Genomic DNA, 26144 nt, shown 5'->3' with positions numbered 1-26144 from the left:
TATATATATATACACACACACACACACACACACACTTTATACTTATACTTTCACTAGGTTTCATCCACAGTGCCCATTCAGAATAAACAGCTATTTGGTCAAAAGTTCATTCTCGTTTTTTCTGTAACATTTTACAGAAAAATATAAACGAACTTTGTGGCCAACCCAAGGCGAGTGAAATAAAACATCACAAAACTGAATCGTTTTATCCTTCAAAACTGAAATGAACATGATAAAACTATTATCAAGGTTTAAAAAAAGAAATGGCCCCAAGCGTAGGTATATAGCAAAAGCTTTTGTAAGCAATTCTTGGTTTTAAGCTCTTGATGGAAATCTATCACTACTCAATTCAAAGTAGATACTCTTTTTGAAAAAACAGTGCTTATTGGAATATAACAGAAGAAAACAAATGCATTAATAGAAACAATCTACAAACAGAGAAGTTGGTATATTTTGTACACTACTCAATGATTCTTTTGTGCATGAATTTTTAAGAATGAAATCAAACTTAATCCAGTCAAACTGTATGTTATTTGGAGGGGAAAAAAACTGTGCTGCTTGCTCTAAAATAATTTAAAGTTTAGAGGAAAAGTATATCATAATTTTATTTTAGTTTAAATATTTTAGGCTTTCAAGTTTTTAATTTTTATTTTATTTTTTTTGTCTACACCATGCAGCATGTTGAGGGCATGTGCAATCTTAGTTCAAGGACTGAACTCAAGTCCTCTGAAATAGAAGCAGAGTCTAAACCACTGGCTTGCCAGGGAGTCCCTGTATTATAAAGGTCAGAAATAAGGAACAAGAAGAAGAATAAGAATCAATGTTATTCCTACTTGAAGCAGCTAATAAGCTGTAAGGTAAAAACACTAAATACCAACTTAAATAATATCTTACGGAATTTGTTAATCCCAAACTGAGAGTTAATATGTAAAAAACTGATTTCAAAGTCACAGCGAAACACTTAAAACATTTTAACTGCTAGGGCTAAAGAGATAAGACAATTTATGACTGTGGGGAATGTTACTGATTATATGTATGTATGAGATAGGAATTCTATGATTAATTAAAAGTAAATTTTATAATGGTTAACATACCCAAATGGTTCCTCAAATTTAACTGTATCCTTAACCTGGTATGATTTTGTTTGGAAAGAGAAATTAAATTCATTTCTAATTCCACAAAACATCATTAATTAAAGGGAACTACGTTACAGAGACACACACACACAAACACACACACTCTCTCTCTCTCTCTCTGGGGACAAAGAAGGTAATCCATAACCATAGGCTTGTTACAGAAATATGCCTCTAAAGAATTTTTTTAAAAAACTTTTATTTAAAGATTCATTGCGCAGCTATTGGGGCTACCACCGGATAAGTAACTTGATAAAAAAAAAATCCCTGGTACAAATCAAAATTAAATATATCCCAACATACCAAAAATTTGAGAAAGGAGCTTTTTATGGATGATACATCAACAAGTAAATAAGAAAAACAATTCAATCTGTAAATAATTCCCGTTAAAATTAAAAAAATCAATATGGGTACCATTTCTTTCTTATACTTTACATTGATTACTTCCACACATTAATAACTTATTGTTCATACTTTTGTTTTTAGCAGTATTTACCAAAAGCAAAATCAAACTCAAATCAGATGTTTTCACATCTAATATTGCTACATTTCTCTCAATTTTTGCACATATACATTATACTTCCTACAGCCTCTTGTGCTAAACATTCAGCCAGGGATACCATCATAAAACTTTCCTATGTTTTTTGGCTATCAATGTTTTTATGGCTATCAGAAGCAAGACGACTACTGAAAAAACTTAACGAGTTCTTCAATGTTAGACTTATCAAATGGAAATCTTTCAGGCACATGGTAAAATACTAAATCTTTCAACTATAAAGCACTTCTCAATTATCACTTTTAAAGTTAACCCCTATCCTATTAAGTTTCAAGACATTTCAAAAAAAATGGAAAGAAAGGGAAAACAAGTTGAATTAATCTCCACTGTACAAGTATTTTAACCAGTGTGAAAGAAAACTCTAAAGTGAATACAAAAATGAAAAACCAGCCCAAATATAAAGGTAATAAATATAAACATGGCCAAAATACAGTAAAATTATTCTGCCATCTTTCTGAAGAAGAGAGTAGGAGTTCAACTCATCAGTCAGCTGTGTACATTACTGATATTCAAAATTAAAATAACAAAATGTTTATTAATATGACTATGTTTACAAAAGAGTCTCTATGCACAGTAAACATACACAAAGTTCTAATAAACAACAGTGCAATGCTTCAGAAAGTCTTAAGCATTAGTAGCAGATTCTTAAAATTCTGAAGTCTTTGAGCTTGCCAAATGCTTTGGATTAAGGATACAGAATATATCAAATACTCACTTGCAGTTTTCCACGTCACCCTCTACTGCCAAAAACAAAACGAACCAGCAAAAACTAAACAAACAAAAAGCCCTAACCACACAATGACCACAATTTAAAAGGAAATTCACGATCACTAAGTAGATATTTATACTTTTAAAATACAGCTCCTGAAACACTGCTAACTTCCTTTAGATCAGACTCAAATAGAAATTTGTATGATATTCTAAATGGGATTACTTTTCTCAAATTCATACAGCACTTCAAATCACTGTTCCAAAGATGAGATTTTGATCAAAAAGGGCACAAGTTCACATCTTCCAAAGAAAAAAAGCTTTAGACTCATCTTTCTATGGCCATATCATTGCTAACATTTAAATTAAAAGTCACTTCAATCATAGAGTATTATCAAGAAAGTTTTTCTTCCAATGATTTGGATCAAAGAGTCTTAATATTTGTCAGTGGTAAGCTATATTTAAAACAAATATTTTCAACAAGACATCAGCGAATTTTACGTAATTGTATCCTTAACCAATACTTTACTGTTATACTAAGTGTTTCAGGGAGAGAAAGAAAATAGATTTCAAACTTCCACAAAATACTGCTAGTTAAACTAAGGTATAATCATTGAGATTAAAGCCTTCACTATTTGCAAAATTCTATGAACATGTTAGAACTTTGCCTTATAAAAACATATTTTTTTGGATCTGATGAGGATTGAGAAGGGGTAGGTTGAGAAGGCAAAAAAAAAAGTAACTACTTTGTCTTTATTAATAAAATAAGTCAATTTAGGGTTCTCCTACTAACTTCTATTTCAATTCCACGGCAAAACACTTAAAGGCAATTCTACAGTCCTTTTTTCAAATGAATCATCAACAGGAAAAACATATTCTACAGGTTACAAAATAGTGTCATGATTAGAGTTGTATAGAATCCCACTGCAGAAGCAATTTAATTACCTCACAAAGAAGATCCACATTTGAAGATTTAGGAAAGATTTCCTTTGCAAAAGATGCATGATTTTTGGAAAGAATAAACTTAATTATGTAAAAATCAAAACAAAAAACCTCATGATGTTTCCAGTTTTAATTGGAAAAACAAAAATCTTGAAACACATACAAACATTTAGGAGAAAAGAGGGGATGGTTTGACAACATCCATCAGCAAGTGTTAGTGACTGGTTCTATAACTAAGATTTTTTTCTTGTTAAATCTCAAATTTCCAAGTTTATTCTATTTTTTCATATATATATTTACCCGTTTGAACAACATCAATAATAAATGACTAAAACAAGGTGGTCTACCACATTCTTTGCACAGATTCTTGTCTGAAACATCTCATTTTTAAAAAAATGGTACTCCAATGCTTGTTTGCTTGTTTACATGGTTCTCCACACAGTGAAATGCCCTCTCTACACTCTATTAAACTATGTACCATCTTCTCATTATTATTCTTATATTTAGCACATAAAGCATTAAAACAAAACTACCACTTCATGTACCAACGTTCGCATGACAATATAAGCATTGTCCTCCAGAGATGAAAAAAAATTGTAATAATTATCATGTTTAAAAGGCATATTTTTATTACTCTTAAATGTATTTTGGACAAAAATATTGATCAGCTAATTATGCTCTTCCACACATCATGTTCACTGAGTTTACTACCACAGTTTTTAGTGCAACAAAATACCTTTGAAAAGCCACTCTACAGTAATTATGGCAAGGCTCATTAAAATGCAGAGGTAAAGATTCCATTTGTATAGAAACACAGAAAACAAAGTTTGAAAAGAAAAGGTGTTTCATCAGGCTGAATTTTTTGTATACTAAAAATATATATAAACATTTCTTGAATTAGTTTTATAGTCAATTTAGATGTAATATCATTTAGTGGTGATAAATTTTGAGAGGTATATGTTCAACAAACATTATACTTGAGATTATGTAAGTCTTAGGTAAACATTTAATACACAATGCCAAGGTAGTTTCCTTTTTTTTTGTTTCTTTTAATTTTTGTACCAAAAAGTCATACATTTAATGTTGACATTTCTTCTTACCTGTGTGCCTCAGACCAATAAAGTACTCTGCATTAAAATTTAAATCTTGAGACAGTAGTATAGCATTGAAAAAAAAATGTAAAGCAGCTCAGATACATTGAACCCAGATTTTACATTTCCATTTGTCAAATCAGAATATAAAAAGTAAGCTTGAAAATCAAGTTGAAAAAGCTTATTCTTCCCCAAGAAAAAGTATGAACAATCTGAAAATGATCAACTAGTATGAATGAAACATTGTACACTAAGTCATATTTAGTGGTTGCTAAACATACCACTCCCTTCTGGAAATTACGGAACCATCTACATGTGAAACTAAGTCATCTTCATTTTCGTCATACTGTTCATCACTGACGAACTTCATTCCCATTTTTAGATCTTCATAATAATCCATTGGTCTTTCAAACCTATTGAGATTTTCTACATTGTTCCACTGCGTTTTTTCAGGCTCTTCTAAATAGTCTTTCCGTATTAGATTGTTCACTGGATTTTTGTTTTCTTTTTTTACACTGTCTGGGTAAGAATCAAGCTCATCTTGCTGAAGAACATCTATTTGTGATTCTTTTTGCATATCCGATGGTGGAATGTAGTTCTTGGCAAAGTAGTCTCCACGAAACGTCCGTCTTCTCCTATAGCAGAATATTCCAGCCAAAACACTTACAAGTACTATGAAGAGAGCCCCACCCACTACACTAGCAATGATCGTGCCGATTGTGTCATCCTTAATTGTTGCCAAAGTTGACAATGGGAAGGGCAATTTTTTTGGTTCTGTTGCTAGATCCTCGAAGTCAGCAGTTGAGGGATGCCACTGAATTGTAGGCTGAAGGGTGGTAGTAGTAGGAGGATCTAATGGAAAAAGTAAAGATAGACAAGACACAGAAAGGCAAAGAATGTCAATGCAGGCTGATTCAGCAGCAAGTTGAAAAGACAGCACAGTTAATGAAAATATATTCATAGTAACAATAGTTTTTCATTCTTAATTTAAGATCAGAGGGTAGTGATACTTCTATATATGTATTTTTTAAATAACAAAACTGACACTAAGTCAGTTACCAATCACATAAGGGAAGTGAAAAATTATGCATGGTGCAAATCCTAAATTTTCTATTCCAAGTTTAAGCACAATACTGTACTCTAAGAAAAATATTTTTTTAAATGAGTATTATTTAAATGTTATATATATATACACACTATACAGCTGGCTTAAGAATTATCATTATCAAAAAATTAAATTATTCAAATGTACATTTTCTTAGCCAGTACAGTAGCATAAGGAAATAACAGAATAATAAAGTAAAAGAATGAAAAAAATTCAAGTGTATTTTCTTAATATCCATCTTTACCTAATAAAGTTAATCTTTATTAAGAGGTGAACTTATCTTTAAAAGAATGAAAAACTATAGATTGTTAAGTGGCCGTAGTATAAGCTGTTGGCTTAATAATTCTCTCAAAAATATTTTCCTTAAATAAAGAAAATGCTTTAAATTTTAGAAGCATGTATGTAGTATATACCATTATTTAGTGATTTAAAAAAATAAAAAGTACATATTTATACTATGTTAGCCAATCATGGGCTATTATCAAATGAGACTAATAGACAAAGAAAAAACATGTTATAAAGTGTTATAAAAATATCATCATGTCTATATCCCATGGGTAAGATATCTGAACATTGAGGAAATTTGAGAAATTTCAACCATATCTGCAAAATTCAATGTCACATTGCTTTAGGATGGAGTCTCAAAAAGAGCAGCTAATATTTTAGAGAGAACATTCTAATGATACTTAAATATTAGATGCAAATGACCCTGTGTATTGCCATTAGATTACAGAGTAAATAGCCATTAATATTAAAAAGCAACTAAACATAAATAGTAAAAAATAAAGATTGGTTAATTATCAATTAAGTGGTATTTGCAGATCATGTTACACAAAATTCTAGAGTTTGAAGAAAGGATGAGTTTAAAATTCTTGAATTTCTTCATTGATAAAAAAATGATCCAAATGATAATCTCCTATAATTATTTTTTAAATGAGTGGTACTGACAGAATTTTTAAAGTGATTGTTAGAAAAATACTAAATCTACATGGGGTAAGTTATTCTAAAATTACAAGCTAAAGAAAAATACTTACTGAAACAGGTTTCATCACGGAATGCCATATGTACAGAATGTGGTAAAAATTTAGCAAGTACAGTATAAAATGTAACAAGTACATTATAAGTAATTTCCTATGAGTGTAAACCAATATAACAGGCAATCCAGTCAAGAACCTTGAAGTGAATATTATTTATCATAGTATATGTAAGTGAATCAAAGAGGAGTTTTAATTTGTGAGAACATAATCACTAGCTGAACAAATTCAATCTTAAAATTGTGGAACAGTAGGATCATTTCCACTATATAAGTAGTAAAAGTAGTAAAGCCTCATATAACCCAATCCAACCTCACAGAACCATGATATTAAAAATTAATCATTTATAAGATAACTCATGTATTTTCTGAAGAGGGCTAATGGAAAAGTTTTACGTATTCAATGTTGTCTTTATAATGATTACCAAAGAAAAAAGTATTATAATAAACGGGCATCAGCATGTTTAAACAAAAACACAAATTACCTAATTAATGATTTAAAATTCTAGGTTTGTGATAGCTCTTAATGAAATGGTATTTTTCTCAGAATAGTACACCTAAGTTATCACCAAACATAAGATATGTAACTGTACATTTTTATGAAGTATTCTTTAAAAAATCACCAACATTTATTTCTACTTGCAATGTTCTTTATGTGAACACAAATGGACATCTACTGTTTATTTAATTGAGATTTAACAAAATACAGCTTTCAGAAAATCTAACTACAAGAAAAACCAGTAACATCCCCCACAAAAAAAATCTACTTAAAAATCTAATTTAGTCAGTGGTTCTAGAAATTTTTTTTAACCTACCATCTCCTCCTCAACTAGAATAGCCTGTCAATAAATCCTATGAAAAAGGGACTTTTACTAAACTTTATATTTTGTATCTTAAGCAACAGACATATGATGATTCACATGAGACATTTATTCTTGCTTTAAAATTCTGCTCTACTCCAGGATAATTACTGTAAGAGTCATATTTATGAAATGAAGCAACTAACAGCTACTTATTTATCAAGATTTAGAAATCCTTCCCAACAGCATTCTGTATTAATGCAGTTTAATATTCTTTGCTAAATGTGGTAAATAAATGTATAACAAATGTAATAAACTAGTAGATTCTGAGTTATCCATATCCAACTTCTCAACTTCCCTTTTAAAACGAATTGAGTCCTGCCAAACTGGAAGACAAATAGTCCAGCAAAACCTCTGTAGCCATAAGTATCTTTTAGCCTAATAATTACTATGTTAAAAATGGAATGAATTGGCTCCTTTTTCTTTCAGACTATATAAATTGTTAAATAAACAAAATCTATCAACATTAAAATTTAAGGACTGCTAAGTTAAGTGTGTTTAATATGTCTGGATCAAATAAATTTGATTTGAAATTCAAGATCTGCATGGGAATATGCTTTGATTTTTTTAAGGCATGAGGGAACTTAAAGTGATACATGAAAATTCTCAGAGAAGTAAGACATATCAGGAGAAAAAACCCACATCAAAAGCAACTAGAAAAGCACAATTTTAGGCAGTCTGTTAGTATTGGACAGAGTCATTGTACCATGATGAGTAATAACTAAAGTTGTATATTGCAATCTTGGATCCTGAATATACAAAAATTATGCCAATGTGGGAAAATGTATAACAAAATTTCAAATAACTTCTCTCAGAGCTAATAATTCTATTTTGTTCTGGGTTACCTTTTAGTCTCTAGTCATATGATATACTCATTTTACAAATATTTTAAAAAATCAGTAATGAAATTTTAAAATACAAATCTTATTATTGAGATAAAAATGTTGGCCTGGAGGAAAACAACAACATATAACTCACAATAAAAAAAAAAGACTTTCTGATCATTCATTGTGTAAGTTATGGCCTTTTATTACGATAAAAGGCTACTAGTAGACCTTAATAGCCATTTTGGAAAGGCAATTTATATATAGGATACTAGATATAACTAAGAAGCTCTTAAAGGAGTTAACTAAATTCAGTATGGTATACTGTATTAAAGACTATGGATAGAAAAGTAAAGTCTAATTCCTGATGATTACTTAAAGAAAACCATCTCATATCATGCCATCTTTTTCTTAAGTATTTAGTGGTAATTAATCTGATTTTTCATATTTACTCAAAATGTTGTTTCCACTCTTATAAGACTTGGTAGAAGTTGATTTTAAAATATGTAAAGTGTTACATTAGGACTTCTGTCAAGGAAAATAAAATTACATAAATGCAGATTCTGAATTTTTTATTCTTTCCTGATTGCTTTCTTCTTAAATGTATTCATGCATGCAACAAAAGTTTACTGAACACTTGTTATGTGTTAAATATTGCTGCAATTGGTGAGAATATAGTATTGCTTAAAGCAGAAAAAATCTTGCCTTCAAGAACATATGTTCCAGTGGAGATAAAAACAGGCACGCATATAAATAAAACCTAATATATAGTCTATCACATGGTAATATGTACCACAGAGAAAAAAATAAGGCAGAGAGATGAAAGACAGACAGTAGTAAAGGGGTGAGAAGAGAGGAGTTTCAATTTTAAATACAGTTGTGAAGGTGATATATGAGCAAACAAAAGGAAGTGAGGGAAAGAGGTAAAAAGATATCTGAAGAGTATTCTCAGTGACTCTGAAATGTACCTATTGTGTTCAAAAACAGCAAATTGGCCGCTATGACTGAAGCCAAGCAAGCAAGCGCTATAATAAGAGGTGAGCTCTAAAAGATAATCTAGCACCAAGGAGAGCCAACCAGTCCATTCTAAGGGAGATCGATCCTGGGTGTTCATTAGAAGGACTGATGCTAAAGCTGAAACTCCAATACTTTGGCCACCTCATGTGACGAGTTGACTCACTGTGATTCATGGGGTCAAAAAGAGTTGGACACGACTGAACGACTGAACTGAACTGAACTGAACATGTACAGAGCTCACAAATCACTATAAACATCTGGTTTTCACTGTGGGCAAAAATGGGAAGTCCCTGGAAAGTTTGGAATAGAGGACTGACGTGATCTGGCATGCCCTTTAAAAGGGTTAATCTGGCTGCTCAGTTGATGAAAGGCTGAAGAGTAAGAATATTAAATGACTTTTCTACACAGAAGCAAGGGTTGCTGATGGTTTGTGCCAGAATACTGGCAAAGGAAGTAGAAAATTGGTAAGGTTTTGTATAAGCTGATCGCTGAAGAATTGATGCTTTTGAACTGTGGTGTTGGAGAAGACTCTTGAGAGTCCCTTGTACCGCAAGGAGATCCAACCAGTCCATTCTAAGGGATATCGATCCTGGGTGTTCATTGGAAGGACTGATGCTAAAGCTGAAACTGCAATACTCTGGCCACCTCATGCGACAAGTTGACTCACTGGAAAAGACTCTGATGCTGGGAAAGGTTGAGGGTGGGAGGAGAAGGGGACGACCGAGAATGAGATGGCTGGATGGCATCACCGGCTCTGTGGACATGAGTTTGGGTGAACTCCGGGAGTTGGTGATGGACAGGGAGGCCTGGCGTGCTGTGATTCATGGGGTCGCGGAGAGTCGGACACAACTGAGCGACTGAACTGAACTGAACTGAACTGTATATAACATAATGAGAGTTCAGACCAATTTGTGGATGGATGGGGTGTGGTATGAGAAAAAAAAAAATCAAAATCAAGAATAAGTATCAAGGATTTCATGCCCTGAGCAAACGTACTGACAGAGATACCAATAACTAAAAGACAAAGACTACTAGAGGAAGAGATTTCATGGCAAAAGGCATAAGAAAGATGAGGAACTCAGTTTTGAATGCAAATTATACTTCTACATATAAAGGGTTGTGTGTGTGTGCTAAGTAGCTTCAGTTGTGTAAGACTCTGTGACACTATGGACTATACCCAGGCAGGTTCCTCTGACCACGGGATTTTCCAGGTAGGAAACTGGAATGGGTTGCCATGTCCTCCTACAGATGATCTTCCCAATCCAGCGATCGAACCCACATCTCTTACGTCCCCTGCATTAGCAGGCAGGTTCTTTAGCTCTAGTGCCACCGCTGAAGCCCCCATAAGGGGTTAATGATCACAAATAGACAGTGGGACACACAAGCAAGCCGTACTGGGAAATGGACCTTGAACACCAATGATATAAATCTGGCAAATCACCAATTGATAAGACACTAAAATTGAGCCCTGATATTTAAATGATTACAAAATTAGAACACATTGAGCCTAGGATTTATAAGTAATATCCCATACCAAATTGTGTACAACAGAAATAGTCAATATGCAGTCCTTAGGTAACTACATTTTAAATATGGATTTCCTGTGGCTTCAAAGTTCTTTTCATAACAAAAAACCTCTAAGGGAAGAAAGAGACTATAATAATAGATTTATATCAAAGCACTGCTACTGGCAGGAAAGACTAGCTACAGATGCACAGAACTCTAATCTGCTTGTGAGATAAATGCAAGAAAAAAATACTTGTGTCCCTACCATGTGCCAGGCACTAAGTGCTAAGAATACAGTAATAAAGCAAACACAGATTGTTTAAATATGAGGACAGATAATAGGTAAATAAGGAAGTATACAGCTACAAACTGTGATAAATACCATGCAAAATAATATGGGGAATGGTTTCTTAGATTAAGAGATCACAGAGGACAAAGAATGTGACATTAATGCAAGCTTAAAATTTCTCTAAAATCATGCGAAAGAATCTGAAAAATAATATATATATGTACATATATAAAACTGAATCACTTTGCTGTACGCTCGAAACATTGTAAATTAAGTATAGTTCAATTTTTAAAAATTTAGTTTTAGACTGAACAGAGATAAAACTCTTAATACCTAGTATCAAATTACTATACAAACCTGTATTTTTCAAGGTTCTCTTCCTTTTTCCTCTCATTTTCCATTTGTTAGAAATAAATATTACTACATTCTTATAGTCAAGGAGATGCTTAAAATATTTATATAATCTTTATAAATAAGCATCCCATTGATAATTATTTATAGCCACACCCAGGAAAAATATATTTTTAGCTCCAACTATGTTTTGTAAAAACCTAAATTTATACTCAAACTGATGAAAACATTCACAGCGAAACAAACGAAATGCATAAAATCTAAGTTCTTAGTGGCTTATGGACCAACGAGAAAAAACATCTTAAATTTTATTTCATTGGCACACTTTCAGTAGCATGCCCACTTCACCTCTTAGTAACTCTATAAGGCATAATCTCATATTGAGTGACAATGATATTTAATAAGAAAGGTCATCAAAACGGATATTTTATTCATTAAAGACACTTGTGTGCAGAATAGCTGCCAAAAGCAAACAAAAAATCCACTATTTTTGGTATAAAGAAAAAGAATCTAGAAAGGTACGAACTATATGTAATATTATAACTGAAAAATCAGCTATATGCATAGGTCTTAAAATGTATATGAACTTACTGTGTAGACATTTTGACAATTTTTAAGTCATGGAATGCTACTTTATATATGAATTTCAGGTAGAGTTACTTTATCACATCTCTTTTAGATTATTTGGAAAACCTCACACTGAGGAACATATATCTTCTCAAGTACAAATTACTGCCTTCATCATAGTGTTATTGTTATTACTGTTGTTATAGAAATAATCTACATAACTCATTTTGTGGGTAGATAGTAACTTACCTGAAATATAGATGACCTTTTGATCACTTCTTTGGCCAAGTGAATTGGTCACTTTACAGACATAAACACCAGAATAATTGAAAGTCAGTGGATGGACAAAATGTAGAGTATTGTCTGAAGCCAATAAACCATCAGGCCACTGTCCATCTAACCTAGATTTTAAAAAGCATGAAATTAAATACCTTCAGATTCTATTCATTGACAACTATTTAAGTAAGATATTACACTTTCCAGTTGTTAGAGAAAGAATCAGCATCCTTTAGGTAAAAATCACTATTAAATAAAAGCATGTAAGTTATGAATTTTCATTTTAGTCGAGATGAACCAACAGATAAAGAACACCCATTTAGAACACCCATTCTTTCAAAATATCAATTCATATAAGTGAAGCTAGGCTAACATATTACAGGGAATAGGAGAGAAGGAAAGAAAAAAATTATTGATTTTTAAAGAATTATATTCAGAAAACTGGAAAATTAGAAGTATTTAAAAACATACCCATAGTCTTAAAATAATTAAAATAATTCTCAGTGAATTATGAATCCATACATGTATCTATCATTTTCACAGTGAAAGTCATCACTTTAGCACATGATAATATTTTAGCACCTTCTGTAACATATTTAAAGAGTAACATTTAATATTGAGCAAATAAATTTATACTGCGCTGTACTCCAAAGACGGTTAACTTCTAAGGCACCAACAAGGGTCTTCTTACAAAATAATTTTATTCATAAAATAGGCATCTGTGACAGTAAAAACCAAGGCACCTTTGCTATCAATAATTACTCTTTTAAAATGATTTTTATACTAATTAGGCTAAAAGGTTCTATCTGGTGTACACATTACTCTATAAAGTATAATAGGAATAAAATTTCACTGTAAGAACTCTAAAGCTATTCATTGCAATGGAACTAAATGTATACTGTTTTACATCATTTTTCCATGTCAGGGTATATCCCACTGTGGAGTGAGGAGGAACCAATTAAGTCTTTATTTTGAAAGTGTTTTTACAGCCCATAAATTATTTTTATTAAGAGAAGAGGATAAAAAGTGAAGTAAACCCAGGTACTCAACTAGTATTATAGTTTGAGTTAAGCAGATTTTCAAAAAGTTCATTCACTCATTCACTCAGTCATCCATTATTTAATTATTAAGAACTTAACCATTTACCATAGTGTTGCTGAAATGCACAAGTAAGAAAGATTTGGTCCTTGTTTTCAGTGATCTAAGCACATTAGTAGACCAACTAATTACAAAGGGAGTAAGAGCAAAGTAACACTGAAAAGGTGCAAAGAAACAAACCAACACTAGAGACAGGATTTTGTTCTGTGATCCAAACAACCAGTAAAACCTTTTAAAGTTGCTGTGACTTGAATTTAGCATTGAAGGGTAAAGGTAATATTCTTAAATTACTTAAAAAATAAAAGTTTCATATCTTCTTCTTCTTAAGAGGACTTTGGAAAGAACACTTTTACAAACATCAGCTTTCAAAAGGTGAACTCTTTTTCTAGGAGTACAAGAATGAAGTCTATGTATCTTACCAATTAGCTCTGTACTTTGAGCCCTAAATTCTAATCCCTTTAATTCTGAGAAATATAAAAATGGCTTATATAATCCTTTAAAGGTGTTTATTCAAATAAGCTACAAAAATATAAATACCATATTAAACTCACAACAAAGGACATGCTAAACATCTTACAGGCTCTTGTACCTATACTACATGGTTTAGATTCATCAGCTTTTCCCTCACAAAAACTCTATGGAGTACTATTATCAATGAGGAAACAAAGGATTAGAAAGGTTAAATGATTTATTCAAAAGTCTGCTCCAAGTACAGACACTAGAATGAGAACTCAGAAGTGTATGACTTTCAGAAATACCCTATCACACATCTTAACCAATGCCTGCTTCCCAATTGGAGGAAAATGTAAATGAAGGCCTTCACTACTTTAAAACTTTATCTTTCCTTAAAGACAACAGGTTAACCAAATATATTCTTTCTCTGATCCCACCAAATTCCACCTAAAACAGGAGCAAAGGAATGAAAAAACTATTAAAGACCAACAAGGAGAAAGAGAAAAGGAGGCAGAATTCATCATACAAGATGTATCAACAAACTTTTACAAGACAGAAAACAGATAGGGAAAACAATATATGCATTAGGCCAGTGTTTCCCAGACAGAAGACAGACAAAAAAAGACAGAAGTAATTCTGTCTCCAGGGGACATATCTTGTATGCCTTGAAACAGTTTTGGTGGTCATAGCTGAAAGCAGGGAAAGTGTGTGCTACTGACTCTAGAGGAGCAAGGCCAGGGATGCCACTATATCCTACAGTCCATAAGACTGCCTCCAACAACAAAGATTTATTGAGCCCAAAATGTCAGCAGTGTCAAGGCTGAAAAGCTCTGCTTTCGGCTGAAGCCCTTGCAGGAGGCACACAAATAAGAACGCAGCCAATTTGGCCCAAAGAAGTCAAAGATCCAGAGTCTAAACCACTGTACTGCAGAAGGTCAGTAAGGCAGAGGGCTAAAAATAGGAGATTAGTTGAACATTGAAAAAACAAAACAACAGACTCCACTCAACTCTGCACAGACACCAGGTATTCATGCTTTAGGCAAAATAATGAAGGTTAATTCATGAAAAAAAGAACTCCACGTATCTAAAGCTTCTCCAGGGAAATAACCTCTTCTATACTAGAATCGACCCAATAAGTACTCCCCACTACACAGTTTCCACTAAGCATTTTAAAGCATCATTGTGAAATGAAGGGACAACTGAGATAATCAAGAAATATCTACCAAATAAAAGACCAAACAACAACAACAAAAGAACCTAGAAGAAAAAAGAAACAATATGTAAGAAACAGAAAAACTCTGCCAAGGAAATAACTCTAGTATCCCGATTTAGAACAAGAAGATACATCCATAAAAGATGAAAAGGATTCTATGAAAAAGAACAAATAAGAAAACACTCTCAGAAACACTGAAAATATCTCAAAAGAAAATTTTCAATCAATGGGAAAAAAATCAAAGAAATCTTGGGAGAACAACAAAAATTATTTGAAAACTGAAAAAGAAAGAATGTTTAGTATACAATAAATAGGAATTCTAGTATGAGCAAACAGAAAAGAAAAAAAAAAATTAGGGGAAATGACCAAAAAAAAAAAAATAAAGGAAGAAAAAAATAGAGAAAAAGAAGATTTCACAGGTAACAGATAAAATTCTCTAGATTGAAAAGCTGGGGTTGGGGGGGGGGTGGAAGTTGCAAATACTGAGAAATAAGAATGAAATCTCAGCAGAACAGTCTGAAATTTCAAAGATAAAGAGAATTAAGGCTTGTCAGTAAACTATACAAGTAAGAAAAAGGAATTATTAACCTCAGGAAAAACAAACAGCTTTAAAAAACAAAAGAAAACAGAATTCTAGTATACTACTTAGTTCTCAGTGAAGAAAGCTGATCGCCGAAGAATTGATGATTTTGAACTGTGGTGTTGGAGAAGACTCGTGAGAGTCCCTTGGACTGCAAGGAGATCCAACCAGTCCATTCTAAAGATCAGTCCTGGGTGTTCACTGGAAGGACTGATGCTAAAGCTGAAGCTCCCATACTTTGGCCACCTCATGAGAAGAGTTGACTCACTGGAAAAGACTGATGCTGGGAGGGACTGCGGGCAGGAGGAGAAGGGGACGACAGAGAATGAGATGGCTGGATATCATCACCGACTCAATGGAGGTGAGTCTGACTGAACTCTGGGAGTTGGTGATGGACAGGGAGGCCTGGTGTGCTGTGATTCATGGGGTCGCAAAGAGTTGGACACGACTGAGCGACTGAACTGAACTGAACTTATTTCTCAGTAAATAATATTTATCTATTATAGGGAGGCAATGATTACACAATTTAAAGGCTGCTTAATGTCACTGAGACTAGCTTAATTTCACTGGGATGACAAAGGGCAGGAATATGTATATGGGTATGTTTGTGAAGAGGTAGATATAAAACTAAATTTTCACTTTCATAATAAGTCAATAGACAGTGTTAAAAATCAGTAGTTTAAGAAGTAAGTTTAAGACCTATGATGATAAATGCCAGGAGGAATTACTAAAGTTGCCAAGGTAGCTGCTGAGAAACAGAACTGAGGGGACTGAAGGCGGGGATAGGTGAAACAGAAAAACAGGTAGAAACCCTTAATTTCCAGCTATTACTGTCATCATATATTACACTGATAAAAACAACTTCAAATATGTACTGAAGAACACTTTTCACTTGTAAATAATTCCTCTTTAGAACTATCAACATTATTACCTGCTCCACACAGATTTGAAGGGTGGTGGATTTGCATCAGCATTACATTTGAGATTAACACCTTTTCTTCCTATGAACCAGTTTCCATCATAGCCTGTTACTGAAACCTCAGGAGCATCTATAAAATAAATGCATTATACAGCAGATTATCTTTTGTTAACAATAGATGCAATATGCAATGATAAAGTATTAACAACTTTACAACTTTAGAAGCTGTGTACTTTCCTTCTCTCATACACATAAGAAATAAGGAATATAGTATTGAATCCCAAGTGGCTCAGTGGTAAAGAATCCGCCTGCCAAGCAGGAGACGTGAGTTTGATCACTGGATCAGGAAGATCCCCAGGGGAAGAAAATGGCAACCCACTCCAGTATTTTTGCCTGGAAATCCTACCTCATGGACACAGGAGACCAGCAGGCTACAGTCCATGGGGTTGCAAAGAGTCGGAGACGACTCAGCAACGGAACAACAACAAACTCAATAAACACTGGGTAACTAAAAGAATGAATGAATGAGTGGACAATGAGCACCAAACACTAGACAACAATAAGCATGTACAATTCTAGTCATTTTGGACAAAATGTAAGAATTTTGTCCAAAAGCAAAATATGAGTTCTATTATGAAATATGCAGAAATATATGAACAAAGAAAATACAGTAATTTGATAGAGACACGGCATTTAAGCACATAGTCACTACATAAAACTGTCTTTAAAGAAATGTTTAATGTGAAAGGAAATATGCCCTAAGAAATATCAAGTTAATTATAAAAATTTATAAAATATAATATTCATATATTTAATATGTTATATTACAATATTATGTCAAAATTAATATTATATTATACTAATATTAAAATAAATTCTATTACAATTAATATAATTAATATCATACACTTAATATTCATAGGGCATGAGAGATATGACAAATTTTCTAAGACTATAATTACAACAAAAGCAAATTTTCTGAGGCCTCAACTGTTCCAAAACATGAACTTTTATCCATTCAATGTATCCAAAGGTCTTTTAGCATATGTACTATATAAGTAAACAAGTAATTATCCACAGGTCGCGGAGAGTTGGACACGACTGAGCGACTGAACTGAACTGAACTGAACATCAATATAAATGTATACTTTCAAATTGAATTCCAATACTAATCATTCACTGAACCATCATTCATTTAGCTCCTATTAAGTGACAGGCACTGTTGGAGATATTTAGTATAGATATTTTGTATTTATAATACTTATATTCTAATGGTAACAGGGAAGATAACATTTTTAAAAAATTTAACAAAAATCCATTATGAGGGCTAACAAGGAAAAATATAGAATGATAAGAGAGAAGGTAAAGAAATGATACTTAAGTGTGGTGCAGAGACCCTCCACCCTTCTGTGAGCTACACAAGTAAACTAGATAAACAGCAGGCCAGACGGGAAGTTAGAGAGAGAGACCAGGTCAGTCTTTTAACTATGAAGGGAAGCCTGAAGTCAAGTAAGGTTTACAAAAAACAGCGGTAAAAAGTTAAACTTCTTCTACTAAGGTACAATTACCTTAATAATTTTAAAAGGTCTGCCTCATAAATACCAAGAATTAACATTTTTTTTCTAACTTAAAATTGGTAATAATTAATGTTGCTGAAAGAACAGTACAGATATCTGTGTGTTTATTTTCAACGGAGGATAAGACAGATGTTAAAGTATCCTCAAAGAATACCTCTAAATTTTGAGATATGAATTTTGCATATAAGATTTTTATCTCCTCAAACTTTGTTTACATGTTTGATAGGGCCTAATTAACAACAGCAAGAAAGAATATTTTAGGTGCAGGCCAATAAGTCTAAGCTGTAATTACAAAGTCTTATATCAGGAGAAATATTTTTGTATTTAAAACCTGCAATTAGGCAAACAAAAAATAATAGTATAATAACTGATGAAAATTTCAGTCATTATTAGACACAGGGAAGAGAAAATACATATGAGAAAAATATTAATGGACTTAACAACTGAATCTAAATTTTATAAGAAAAAAGAAAAATTTAAGAGTATGTACAAGATAGAAAAATGAGGAGAAAAGAAGGTACAGCCAGCCATCTTTATGGGTTCAGCTTCTGTGGATTCAACCAACTGTGGATGAAAAATATTCAGGAAAAAAAAAAATTCTAGAAAAGTTCAAAAATAAAAACTTGAATTTGCTGCATATCAGCAATTATTTCCATAGTATTTACATTAAATTTAAAGCTATTTACTTAACATTTACATTGTAGTATGTATTATAAGCAATCTACAGATGATTTAAAGAACATAGGAGGATGTGTGTAGATTATATGCCATTTTATATAAAGGCTTGGAGCATGCCTGGATTTTGACATAAGCAGGAGTCTTGTAAACAACCCTTCATGGAAACTGACAAATTACGAGAAGGGACTACTACTAGGACTGTATTTGCACTCAAGAATAAAATACTAATAAAATCCATATAAGATAGCTTCTCAAGTTTAACTCCACAAATGTTGAAAAAGATCCTTATAATTAGTTTTCAAAACAATCACACGAAGTGTAATGAATATGTGTAAATTAAAATTCCATGCATGTCATATCAAAAAAACAAAACAAAAAACAGAATATCTCCTTCAAAAACCTATCTAGATTTATGATCTGTGCATGGATGGAAATGACACAAGAACCCAGAGACGTCTCATGATTTTATCTTTAACCTACTTAACTTTCATTATCTTTACTATAAGCTATCTGCATTTATCTTGTTCAAATTTTAAAATGCTACACAAAGAATATATAAAAAGTGAGAAACTTTATAAAAAGGGGAAAGTATATACACATATGTATCATATATATATGATATCCATATATATATATATATCTCTCCACACAAACACACACATAAGAGAGCAGCTCTTTAAGAAGTAAAGAAGCACAGGATGGGCCAGCTTTGAACTTTATCCCAACGATCACTTTACTGTTTTACCTTTATAAGGATCTTAGAATGTCATCAACAAAATGTGACTACAAATAATATTGAAAGAACAAATTTTCCAGCTAATTAAAATGCATCTAGGAAATTAAAAGATTCTTACTGAAAATATCATGGGTAGCAGCCATAAAAATGAACAGCTAAATTAATTGGATTTTCCACAATTCACCTAAGTCTAGCCTATTTTTAAGGTCTAAAAAAGACAAGGATAAATAATTTTAAGTTAGACAGCAACTTTAATCATTGCCTTTATAAACTGACAGTAATATTCTGGTTAAATGAAATTTCCATGAAAATATTTTTGTTTAAATTAAGAAAAAATGTCAACAAGGAAAATCTACAACAATATACAAATACAACATATTCAAACTAAATACAATTTGCTACAGAATTGTTAGAGGAATAAAATTAAAACACATAATGTTTAAAAAGCAAACATTATCATTTACTTACACTGTATATCTAATATGAAGGAATATCGGATGTCCTTTTCCAAGGCTGGATGTTTTACAACACAAGTAATTCTCCTTCCTTTGGCAAATCTGGTAGGAAAAAGCTTGTACTGGCTGACAATTGTTGCTGTTTCATTTGGAAAAGAAGTTGTAGTGGATTCCATTTCTCCAAGATCACCTTCCCAATCAATATGTGCAACTGGTTTTCCAGTGGCTGCGATACAAATGGCTGCTACTGTTTCATTTCCTCCATCAATTAAAGAATCTGGCCCTTTTATCAGGCTCACAGTAGGTTCAACTGTTTAAATTTTAAAAAATTAGTTACATTTCAATTAAGAGCATATTTACTACTTCCAAGCTATATCTAGCCACATTTCATAAACTTAGGGACAACTGAATGTAAAATACACACACACTAAATGCCAACACCAAATGGATTCTTAGAACAAGAAAAGGCTGAGTCAGGCCAGTCTAGAAGCAATACTTTACATAACCATCACAAAGATGGTTTTCCCTGCCCTGATAGAGATACACCTTTTTTAATAGGGACAAATGAGTTTCTTCCAAAGTTAACATATTAAAAAAAATCTGCGAATTTAATCATAATTTCCATTAGGAGGTTAAAGGTACTGTTATTCAGAAATGGAAAATAATAAAGCAATTTTAATATATAACGTTTCAAGTCGTGGTAAAAATGTTTATATTTAAATTACAGCTGTTAAAATATAGTGTCATTAACAGTTATGCTTACTGAAATGTACATGCTACCTACCTTTATCTGATATAAGATCCTCAGCAGGAGAAGTAACCTTAGTGTTAGACCCTTTAAATCTACCCTCCACATACATGCTAGCAATCTCTTCAGATTTTCTAGTAAATTTCATATGCTTTCTGCATAAATTCCTTAGTACTCATTTCATGTGTTCTTTGGCTCCAGCCTGTAGTTTACTGTGTCCATTAAGTTTTTAATCTAAAAGACTTTTTTCATTTCCAAAAATTTTAATTGGCTCATTTTTAAAATATATTTTTGTCTCAATTTTCTGTTCCTGAGATTTATTCATGTAGGATTATTTAGCCTTCAATTATTATTTTGCAATTCTTTGTTTTACTTTTAGACCATTGAGATTTGCATACAATTGTATAAATTATTAGTCTTAACTACTGTATGTTCATTTACTGTTGAATATTGGTGCTGTTTCTTCTTTGGAAAAAAACGATTTTGTGAGAAACATTTTCACTCATGTATCTTGGTATATTTGTAAAAAAAGTTTCTCTAGTTTTTCTCTTGCTTCTATGTTTATTTCCAACTTTACCAAATAATGTCAAAAAGCTTTCCAAAGTACCAATACCAATTTACTCTCAGTCTTAGCACTCTGACTGATCCCAACATACCCACTACAGTTGATACTGTCAGATTCCTCAGTGTCTGACAATCTTGTAAGTATATAACAGCATATAATAGAGATCCTGTTTTTAATTTCTCAGATTATAAATGACACTAGGAATCTTGTCTTGTTCATGAGCCATCTGGGGTTTTTCTGAAAATACCTATTAAATCCATTTTTTTTTCTTACTGATTGGGGAGAGACCATTTCTGATTATATGTGCAATATCTTCTACCATTTAGGGCTTCTTTCTTTATAGTGTGTTTTGATGAGCAGAAGCTTTTAATTCAAATGTATAAAATTCATCGGTCAACTTTTTTATATACAGGCACACCTCACTTCATTGTGCTTCACAGATACTGCATTATTCACAAACTGAAGGCTTCTGGTAATCCTGTATTGAGCAAATCTATTAGCATCATTTTTCCAACAACATTTGCTCACTTCCTATCTCTTTGTCACATTTTGGTAATTCTCATGATATTTCAAGCTTTTTCATTATTATTATATTGTTATGATGATGATCTGTAATCTTGCATGTTACTACTGTAAAAAGATTAAAACTGGCTGAAGACTCAGATGATGGTAAGTATTTTTTAGCAATACAATGATTTTTTAGCTAAATTACATACATTGTTAAGACGATGCTATTGCACACTTAACAGACTACAGTGTAGTACAAACATAATTTTTATAACACTGTGAAACCAAAAAATTCATGTGACTGTTTTACTGTGCTATTTACTTTATTGGTCTGGAACTGAACCCACATTATATCCGAGATATGCTTGTACTAAGAATTACCTCTGTACTTCAAGGACAAATTACTATGTGAGATAAATATAGAAACATATATATATATATACACCACACACATACGCACATATACATTTTATATATATATATACACACATTATATATATACCTATATACATAAACATTATACACACACACATATATGGGCTTTGCTGGTGGCTCAGATGGTAAAGAATCTGCCTGCAATGAAGACCTAGGTTCAGTTTCTGGATGGAAAAGATTCCCTGGAGAAGGGAATTCTCCAGCTTTCTTACCTGGAGAATCCCATGGACAGAGGAGCCTGACAGGCTATATAGTCCATGCAGGCACAGAGACGGACACGACTGACAGTCTCTTGTTCTCTGCAGAAATTCAACAGATTGACTTATCCCTTCAAATGGTAAGCACTGTTGTTTAATGATCTATGTCAGATAATTCCAACATCTTCAGTTCAGTTCAGTCGCTCAGTCGTGTCCTACTCTCCGCGACCCCATGAATCACAGCACGCCAGGCCTCCCTGTCCATCACCAACTCCCGGAGTTCACTCAAACTCATGTCCATCGAGTCGATGATGCCATCCAGCCATCTCATTCTCTGTTGTCCCCTTCTCCTTCCGCCCCCAAGTCCTCCCAGCATCAGAGTATTTTCCAGTGAGTCAACTCGTCGCATGAGGTGGCCAAAGTATTGCAGTTTCAGCTTTAGCATCAGTCCTTCCAATGAACACCCAGGATTGATCTCCTTTAGAATGGACTGGTTGGATCTCCCTGCAGTCCAAGGGACTCTCAAGAGTCTTCTCCAGCACCACAATTCAAAAGCATCAATTCTTCGGTGATCAGCTTTCTTCACAGTCCAACTCTCACATCCATACATGACCACTGGAAAAACCACAGCCTTGACTAGACGGACCTTGGTTGGCAAAGTAACGTCTCTGCTTTTTAATATACTATCTAGGTTGGTCATAACTTTCCTTCCAAGGAGTAAGCGTCTTTTAATTTCATGGCTGCAATAAGCATCTGCAGCGATTTCGGAGCCCAAAAAACTAAAGTCTGACACTGTTTCCACTGTTTCCCCATCTATTTCCCATGAAGTGATGGGACCAGATGCCATGATCTTAGTTTTCTGAATGTTGAGCTTCAGGCCAACCTTTTCACTCTCGTTTTTCACTTTCATACAGGTCTATTTCTCTTCTTGCTTGCACTGGCTGCTTTGGGGTCTTCTTTACTTGTATGTCTGAATTTGAATAATTAAGGAAGAAATAATTTGAGGCTTAGAATGTATTACCTTTCTTCCAGAAAAAGATCTTTCTTTTCTTCTGCTAAACTAGCTTCTAAGAACACTATCCAGCCGAGGATCTCAATTTCAGATTACTCAAGTGATATAAACCAAGCCTCAAAGTCTGTAATAAGGCTAGTTTACTGTGGGTGAACTACTCTTCTAAAAATGTTAAGTCGTTGGGTACCAGGACAATATAAGAAAAGTTATGAGACATCCCATCTTGAGCAGACTTACATTTAGATATTTGTCTCTCTCACTTCTCAAGGCTCTCAAAATCTTAGTTCATCATCTTAGGTATCTCTTCTGAATTGTTGAATGTCCCCAAGGTTGAATACAGATTTCAGCTTTCAGAGCTAGGTTTACTTCTATGTTTCTACTTTTTCTTAGATTTTAGTGTATATTCCTTACTATATTGCTATTTCTTTGAAGTTTTCAATGGTTTTTAATATTTCACCTGCCCATCCCCCAACCATGGCAGAGCCGGTGTGAATAACCTGTGCCATCAATAGAGGTTTTTATCTTTGAGGAAATTTATATTATTTCTACTCTTCTGAAGGGAATCAAGCCCCTGGTTGTAGACTACACTGGCTTTCTAAAGTTACTTTTCTCATATTTCCTAACGTTTTAGTTAACTTCTCTGCACTTTGTCCCTAGAGATTTTACTGTTGCTCCCTCTCCTACCCAGTGGCCTCCATACTCTAATTTGGAGGAATGTGATGGTTGCCCAGCCCTGCATTAACTCCAGGATTGTTAAGACCACTTCTTTCTGTTGGTTCTCTCCCCCACCTCCAAAGTGTCTTCCACATGTACACAGTAAGTTCTAAACCAAAGACTTCAGAGGGCCTTCTGCAGGTCTCTAAAGCACACAAAGACTTCAGAGGGCCTTCTGTAGGTCTCTAAAGCACACACATTCTTTCTCTTGGATACTCCCTTCTACTTTCTGATCCACAAATTCTAAACACCTGTGCAATCCATCTCTTAAGCTCAGTGAGACCAGCATTCTTTACTTGAAGCCCTTGTCACTGAGTTGCCACTGGAGACTGACTAAACAGGAGGCTGGAGCAACTGTAGAACTCTTGCTTATCTTCCTTCTTTCAGGGATCATAATCCCATCATGCCTATTGCCCAATGACTAAAAACTAGTTGGTTAGTTTTCTTGTTAGAGAGAGAAAGAGTAAATCCAATCCCTGTTACTCCATCACGTCTGGCAGTAGAAGTCTTTTTTTTATTATTAGAAAAGTATTACTAAAAATTGGAAAAAAATCAAAGAAAAATATCCACAACTATAATATGCTAATATAGTCATTATCATACTTCCACTTCTCTTTTTGTTTCCAGTGTCTATACAGATGCAGTCATGGCATTCCTACAATTTTGTGGCTTATTTTATTTTCAAGCAGCAATACTTCTCTTAACTACAATTTTAACAACTATACAAATCTCATATATCAAGAAGCAATCAATTATACAACAACTCTTCTGATATGGGACATTTGTTGTTCAATTTTCTCAAAAGTGTTTTTCTATGTTCAGTTCAGTTCAGTTCAGTCGCTCAGTCGTGTCCTACTCTCCGCGACCCCATGAATCACAGCACGCCAGGCCTCCCTGTCCATCACCAACTCCCGGAATTCACTCAAACTCATGTCCACAGAGTCGGTGATGCCAACCAGCCATCTCATTCTCTGTCATCCCCTTCTCCTCTCGCCCCCAACCTTTCCCAGCATCAGTCTTTTCCAGTGAGTCAACTCGTCGCATGAGGTGGCCAAAGTATTGCAGTTTCAGCTTTAGCATCAGTCCTTCCAATGAACACCCAGGATTGATCTCGTTTAGAATGGACTGGTTGGATCTCCTTACAGTCCAAGGGACTCTCAAGAGTCTTCTCCAGCACCACAGTTCAAAAGCATCAATTCTTCAGTGATCAGCTTTCTTCACAGTCCAACTCTCACATCCATACATGACCACGGGAAAAACCATAGCCTTGACTAGACGGACCTTGGTTGGCAATGTCTCTGCTTTTTAATATACCATCTAGGTTGGTCATAACTTTCCTTCCAAGGAGTAAGCGTCTTTTAATTTCCTGGCTGCAATCAGCATCTGCAGTGATTTTGGAGCCCAAAAAACTAAAGTCTGACACTGTTTCCACTGTTTCCCCATCTATTTCCCATGAAGGGATGGGACCAGATGCCATGATCTTAGTTTTCTGAATGTTGAGCTTCAAGCCAACCTTTTCACTCTCCTCTTTCACTTTCATCAAGAGGCTTTTGAGTTCCTCTTCAATTTCTGCCATAAGGGTGGTGTCATCTGCATATCTGAGGTTATTGATTGATATTTCTCCCAGCAATCTGGATTCCAGCTTGTGCTTCTTCCAGCCCAGCGTTCAGCTATCTATTATTACCACTCCTTTGAAACACTAATGTCACTGTCTCTGCCTAATCTACACAATCAATGCTTTTCTTTGTCTATTTTCTTTGACTGACTTGGTAGAAATCTGATACTTGGTGCAGTTCTTCCCAATCAGTTCCAAAAGAATTAAGTTCTAATGCCTTCAGGTATCAGCTCTAAGTAATGAATTAACTTCTGGGATATGCATTTAGAATGAGAGTAGCTATGTGCCAACCACACATGCTACGTTGCTTCAGTTGTGTCTGACTGTGACACTATGGACTGTATCCCACCAGGCTCCTCTGTCCATGGGATTCTTCAAACAGGA

At 33.6% G+C, this 26144-nt stretch overlaps 1 protein-coding gene across 2 annotated transcripts in view; it reads right to left on the bottom strand.

Annotated features, from left to right (window-relative positions):
* The window catches only part of NECTIN3 (nectin cell adhesion molecule 3), a 148907-nt gene that overhangs the window by 74061 nt on the left and 48702 nt on the right, over window positions 1–26144 (bottom strand). Inside the window, exons 3-6 of one of the 2 annotated variants that reach the window (XM_088836843.1) lie at window positions 19981–20277; window positions 16534–16651; window positions 12232–12383; window positions 962–5282 (exon numbers count right to left, since the gene is read on the bottom strand). In XM_088836843.1, the coding sequence (XP_088692969.1) occupies window positions 4702–5282; window positions 12232–12383; window positions 16534–16651; window positions 19981–20277 (1148 nt within the window). In that variant the 3' untranslated portion in view covers window positions 962–4701. Of the gene's footprint in view, window positions 1–961; window positions 5283–12231; window positions 12384–16533; window positions 16652–19980; window positions 20278–26144 lie in introns of those variants that run through there. The other variant, XM_055420900.2, reaches the window with a different exon arrangement.

This window comes from Moschus berezovskii, chromosome 1 (genome assembly GCF_049115385.1).
Source record: "Moschus berezovskii isolate FMDL1 chromosome 1, NW_MosBer_1.0, whole genome shotgun sequence".
Lineage (NCBI taxonomy): Eukaryota > Metazoa > Chordata > Mammalia > Artiodactyla > Moschidae > Moschus > Moschus berezovskii.
This window is presented reverse-complemented; position numbering and strand designations above follow the sequence as displayed.